Source organism: Polypterus senegalus, chromosome 1 (genome assembly GCF_016835505.1).
Source record: "Polypterus senegalus isolate Bchr_013 chromosome 1, ASM1683550v1, whole genome shotgun sequence".
NCBI lineage: Eukaryota > Metazoa > Chordata > Cladistia > Polypteriformes > Polypteridae > Polypterus > Polypterus senegalus.
The window spans coordinates 31,841,843-31,848,818 of NC_053154.1; the positions used below are offsets into that span (position 1 = coordinate 31,841,843).

Below are 6,976 nucleotides of genomic sequence, written 5' to 3' on the forward strand. Positions count from 1 at the left end.
CAGAAACCCTGTAGCCAGTTGTTCAACCCTAGCAGACGACTGTAGTACTCGTTGGATCGTCTGACGAGAGGTAGTGGACCCGAAACGAAGATCTTTGCCGATGGGGTCCTCTCCTTCGTGTCTTTAATCAAAGCTGCGAAATCAGCCTTCAGGATTTCTGATTGTCGGTGCCTTATATCGTTTATGCTGGCATGCAAGACGATTGCTCCAACTGCCCTCTCCTTGTGTTTCTCGTAGACTGCTGGCACAAGTTTCATTACATCTCGGACACGAGCACCGGGAAAACAAGAAACAAACGATTTTGCATTAGGGCATGCGACATTAAGGTTTCTAACGATGGAATCACCTACCACTAATACATCACCAGGGGCTGAAGGCGAAATGGGGACGCGGAGAGGGTCAAACCGGTTCTGAGAAAGGATGCTCGCCTGTGCTGATGGAGGTGCTGTGGCCTTGAACCCCCGCCTGCATAGCTGAAATCCACAGAGGTCATCAGCGGCGTCGCTCCTATGAGACGCGGGGGTGAGGTCGGCACAACGCGGGGTTGATGTTTCGCTGGTTCCAGATGGCGAGGACGGTTTATCCAGCAGCCGGGCCTTCAAACCCTAAGGTATCTTCGTCGGGACAGGAGTTTCTTTATCTGTTCGTCGAGTGCCTGGAGTTCTTCAACTACAATTTCAACGCGAGTCTGTCAGCCATTTTCTGCTTCGTGCCCTAGGAGAAATGAGAGAGAGAGAGACAGGTGAACCGGAGAAGAACCTTAACTAACTCTCGAGCTCCATATGCGCAAAGCATACAATTATACAACTTAAAATTATATATCGAGCACATCTGTCTCGATTAAAACTCTCCAAAATATTTCCAGGGCATGATCCAACCTGCGAACGTTGCAACCAAGTCCCAGCCTCACTGGGTCACATGTTCTGGGCCTGCATCAAATTAACATTATTCTGGACAAAAATTTTTAATTACCTTTCAGATAACCTTGGACTCACAATCCCTCCTAACCCATTAACAGCTGTGTTTGGAGTTCTTCCAGAGGGGCTTAAAGTGGAGAAAGACAAACAAATTGTGATTGCATTCACTATACTTTTGGCACGCAGGCTCATTCTGATAAACTGGAAGAACCCAAACTCTCCTCTTTTAGGTCAGTGGGAAATCGATGTGTTATATTATTTGAAATTGGAAAAAATCAAATAGTTAGAGGATCCGTACAGACTTTTTTCAAAACATGGCAGGATCTAATCAGTAATATTTTAAAATAAGTTCATAAAGCACAGAGAATTTATTAATTTAGGTATGTTTACAAGCCTTAAATTTTACGCCATTTGGCTTGCTCTCTCTCTCAGGGGTGGGGATCGATCTGTTCTTAACTCAATTTTTCTTTTTGTAAAAATTTGATTGCTTTGTATGAATTGCAATAAAATTAATAATAAAAAAAAATAGACTGGGATGGAACCCAAACTCTGCAACAGTAATTACCAATACATTATAGTGTTTCAAAGTTTATAGGGTCACTAGTGTCACATATTCAGAATGCAGTGAAATTCTCACTTACATCTGAGTGCCACTGCTTATGTGTTGTAAGAAAGCACAGTACTCTACTTTTCCATTCCACTCACTCTGATGCCAAGCCACCCCCCAGTGTTGATGGGGCTGTTATAATAAGTTTGTTATAATAGTAAGAATTGTGTCACTGTATCTGTTTTAGATCTTTTTAAATGTATTTTTCATTCTTTTCTGTGTAATATGCCATGAAGAGCTGAGCCAGATTTAGCACAGAGTGTCAGCGGTCAGAAGTGCTGGGCCAAGCAAGGCATAAAGACAGACAGGGACAGCTGTTGTCAGCCCTAAAATGACTAAGTGTTATTTGACCTGCCTGTCTAATGTACAGCACAAGTTTGTCTTCCTTGTTTGGTATTGTCCTGGGGATTTGGTCGTGTGGACACAATATAAAAGAAGCTGGAACCTTGCCAATCTTTGAGGACCTGAGTGAGTGAAAGCAAAAGACTCAAAACCCACCTCCGTTGTGACAAAAAAAAACAGTTTCTACACGACCGAATCCCCGAAAGAAAAAAGAAACTAACAAGAACTCTTCGGTGAAAAAGATGAAACTAGCTGGTCTTCCTTGTCTGTATAGCAACGTAAGCCACATTAAACAAGCTAAGTATATTCTGTCTTTTCTGTGACTTTGTCGCCGCCTATCGCTGAAAAGAGGGATATCGCCGTTATAATTTATAATTATTTAAATAAATGTTCATTAAAACCACAATATAAAAGAACATATTTCCAAGGAGCTAACACTCCCATCGGAAACATAATTGGCGCTGCGAGCAGGATAGTAGCGATATTTAATAACCAAAATTAATATTCATAAATCATAATTTTATGATGAATAATATTTTTAAAACATATGCTTTGGATAATGCCGGGAGAGGTGGTCTCAGCCGGTTCCCTGGGTGGTCGCGCGCACTGTCATGGACACCCGTGGCTGAGTTATTTAATAATTATACAGCCCCAATTGCATGGCCTGAGTTAGAGGGAGAAGTAACTCCTTCAAATGTCCAACAGGCGGTATTGGCACTCAGGCTAGAGCGCAGGGGAAAAAAGGAACAACAAGCAGCCAGTGAAATTGGCTGGCTTTTATTAACTGCAGTACGTGAGTTGGATCATAAACTGCAGAATATGATTATAGAGTGTGGGGAACTCAAACAAGAAATAGAAAACTTACAAGATAAGCAACCGATTACTCGGGAATGCATGGAAAATGCGACGTCTCGGGCGAACGAGTGGGAAACTAAATGTACTACGCTAGCTGTCCGTTTAGTGCATGCTAAGCGCCGTAAACAAGGCAAAACACACACCGTTTCCTCTTTTAAAATACGATCTATAATGTAAGGTGATTGGAACCCAGAAACATGGGATGGCAGCATACATAACTCAGATAGTGATGACGATATCTGGGAAGCCGACGATGAGGACAGGGAGGCGCTAACGTATAATACTGACACGTGTACAATTATAGATGCGACACCGGTTGTGCAAAATAAAGCCAAGGGGCACCCCGGTGGACAGCACAGGGTAACGCGAACCGTACGCGATTTTACACAAGCAGAGTTTCTGGAAATCGGTAAACAATATAGACAGAAACCAGGTGAGAGCTTGATGCAGTGGATTTTACGTATGTAGGATGAAGGGGGTGACAGTTGTCAATTGATAGATACAGAGATCAAACATTTAGGCTCTATCACCACGAATCCGAAATTAAGAAATGTATTACGAGGGGGACAGAATCAAGCGATCATATCAATAGTAGAATGGGTTATAAACGCTGTGAAACACGTATATCCAGACGCGAGAGACGTGGAAGACATTGATTGATCTTGGCGTACAGCTTCTGAAGCATTTCAGCAGCTGCGAGAAATGGGTGTGCAGGCAGCTATTTATAAAGTTACGCCAGGAGCTGCATTTGCTGGCCCTGATAATGAAGCTTTCACTGCCGGAATGCGAAACCGTTTAATAAAAAATGCACTGCATCATTTAAAAGGGGCTCTATTATCTATGCTCGCCGGAGTTAATCAGCAGACAGTATGGAATGTGGCCGCATTATTGGGTCAGTTAGATGAATTGGGAGCAACAGTATCGGCTGGGCAGAGACCAGTTAGAGCCATAGCAGGACATACAATACAAAGAATAAGCCGTACAAAGATGATGCGTGATCTGATAGAAGCAGGAATAAATAAAATGGATATCGATGGCAAACCAACAGGGGAAATTTTTCAGAGATGGCAAGCTCTGAGAAAGTCTAAAAAAGACGAAGGCAGAATCCATCCAACCGCACTGCCTAGTGAGGAGGAAACAAAACACTCCGAACACAAACCAAAACGCTTTTTTAACTTTCCGAACGAGTGGCGCACACCTCGACCAACATATTGAGGAGAGGGAAGGTCTTCTGTAGGCTCATTCATGCAGGAGACAGACGCCCGTACGTCCTGCTAACCATTTACTGGGGTAAAGGGAAAAAAAAACAATCAGGTTATGGCACTTATGGATACTGGTATACTGGTGCAGAAGTCACTTTAATTCACTGGAATCCACATAACTTTTCAGGACCAATTGTAAATGTAAACGGATACGGAGGCTCAGATATCCAGGCGAAACTAATCACAGTACACTTAGCAATAGGAAAGTCACCCTCTTTTAAAGCTAAGGTGCTTATTTCAGAATTGCCTGAATATATTCTGGGGATAGATATTCTTACAGGAAAGTCATTCCAAACAGAATGGGGAACATTTTCTTTTGGGATTCGTAATGTCATGTGTAGAATAGTAAAGGCAATAGTAAGAAGAAAGGCAAAATGGACCCCTTTAGAAATTCCAGTCCCTGACACACCTGTAAATTTAAAACAGTATCGTTTGCCAGGAGGTTTGCAAGAAATAGGAGAAACAGTGGAAGAGTTATTGCGGGTAGGAATTATTCGACCTGCAGTTAGCCCTTTCAATTCTCCTGTGTGGCCAGTCAGAAAACCGGATGGTTCATGGAGAATGACAATCGATTACAGAGGTCTAAATGCTAAAGCACCACAATTGACTGCTGCAGTTCCTGATATTGTGACCATCATAGAAGACATCATGGCTAATGCAGGAGAGTGGCATGCTGTTATTGACCTGGCTAATGCTTTTTTCTCTATTCCAATTGCAACCCAAAGTCAAGATCAGTTTGCATTTACATGGAAGGACAGACAGTACACCTTTCAAGTACTGCCACAGGGATACCTACACAGCCCTACGTTGTGCCATGGACTTGTAGCAAGAGATCTGGCTACCTGCTCAGATTTTGAAAAGGTACGATGTTTCCATTATGTGGATGATATAATGTTAACTGGGGATGAAGCATCAGTAACAAATGCATTGCCAGTTTTAATATCCCACATGGAGAGCAGAGGATGGGCTATCAATAAAGACAAAATCCAAGGACCCACCAGAGAAGTTAAATTTCTGGGCATGATGTGGTTTGGACCAGAAAACGAGTGCCCCAAAAAGTAATTGACTCTTTGTATAAATTAAAGGCACCAACTAACAAAAAAGAAGCTCAATCCTTTGTGGGCTTAATGGGCTTTTGGAGAGCATTTGTGCCACATTTGGGACTAATTTTAAGACCTATACATGATGTTGTCAAGAAAAAGGCACAGTTTGAATGGACAGAAAAACAACAAGTTGCTTTTGAGGCAGCTAAAGAAGCTTTAGTCCAACACCAAGGACTGGGACCTTTAAAAGCTAATTTGCCTTTTGAACTGGAAGCCACAGAACAGAATAATATTGCTACGTGGAGCTTATGGCAGAAGAATGGAAGTAAACGATTCCCATCGGCTTTTGGAGCCAACAACTGACAGGCTCACAGACTAAATATACACCACTTGAAAAGCAGCTTCTTACAGCATACTGGGCTCTTTTGCACACCGAGAGACAGACAGGTCCTGCTCCGGTAAAGCTACATACTAACTTGCCCATTGCTGGATGGGTTAGAGACAATGGCCTGGGAGCGAGAGCAGGCGCTGCCCAAAATCAAACTTTATGCAAGTGGAAATGGTATTTGCAAGCAAGAGCACACTTTGAAGGCAAAGACACGAGTGCCTTACAAGGGGCTATGGCCGGAGCTGTGATTTATGAGGATCCAGAGGACATACCACCTGTTCTGCCTGTAGTGGAGTCGCCCTTTAAAGAAGCACCAGCATACGATCATTTGACACCAGAGCAACAGGAGAACAGCTGGTTCACAGACGGGTCAGCAACTGTGGAAGGAGGAAAAAGGCTTTGGAGAGCAGTGGCTTATCAACCTCACACTGAGACCATCCTGAAGCAACAGGGGGAAGGTAAATCAAGCCAATGGGCTGAACTTATTGCCGTCGCTATGGCATTAACAGAAAATCAAAGCTTCCCTATTGTTGTTTATACTGATAGCTGGGCAGTTTCTCAAGGACTAACAGTGTGGATCACAATGTGGAGAAGGGCTGCTTGGACTATTCATGGGAGAGAACTCTGGGGTGGCACAGAACTGTGGGAGCAGCTTTGGACAATGGGCACAACAGGGGAAACCCTCATTGGTCATGTAGATGCCCATGCCCCTCTGATATCCCTTGAGAGGCTTTATAACCAACAAGCTGATCTAATAGCTGCTGTTCGAGAAATCAACCTGGAAGAAGCCTATATAGAGAATGAAGACCTGTGCAACTATGCTGAAGTAAATGTAATCGAGCCTTCCTTAATATCATTAGCAAGGTGGGCTCATGAAACTTCAGGACACATGGGAGCAGAAAAAACATATCAATGGTGTCATCAGCGATGTATACCAGTCACTACTGATATTGTTAAACAAATAGTGAACAATTGCTCCACATGTACAGAAGTAAAACAATGGCCCCTACAGAAGAAGGCAACTGGTAAACTGAAGAGAGGAATGGGACCAGGACAAATTTGGCAGGTGGATTACATTGGGCCACTGCCACGAGAAAATAAACTATTATATGCTTTAACTGCAGTAGATACTTATTCTGGACTGTTACAAGCTTATCCATCAACAAGAGCTGACCAGAAAGCTACACTTAATGGACTGAGCCATTTAATCCAAGCATATGGAGTGCCTGAAGAAATCAAAGTGATCAAGGAAGCCACTTTGCTGGAAGAGACGTACAAGAGTGGGCTCAAGGAGCTGGCATTCAGTGGACTCTGCATATCCCTTATCACCCACAGGCTGCAGGACTTATTGAGAGAATGAATGGCCTGTTGAAAGAACAAGTTAAAAAACTAACTGGGCACAATCATCTTAAAGGCTGGACTAAAGTTTTAAAGCAAGCCTTATTTAATCTCAATAATTGTCCGTTGGCTGGGTCCACACCTTTTATGAGACATCAAAATGTCGGAGGAGAGCCACCTGTGTGTGCCCTCTGCCTGACAACAATTAGTCCACTGGCAAACAA

General features: G+C 43.1%; 1 protein-coding gene across 1 annotated transcript; it reads left to right on the plus strand.

Annotated features, from left to right (window-relative positions):
* Nucleotides 1–5,646: 5,646 nt before the first annotated feature.
* Nucleotides 5,647–6,774, plus strand: LOC120542820. The gene has a single exon (XM_039775892.1). The coding sequence runs from the start codon at nt 5,647–5,649 to the stop codon at nt 6,772–6,774; it is 1,128 nt and encodes a 375-aa protein (XP_039631826.1).
* Nucleotides 6,775–6,976: the final 202 nt, after the last annotated feature.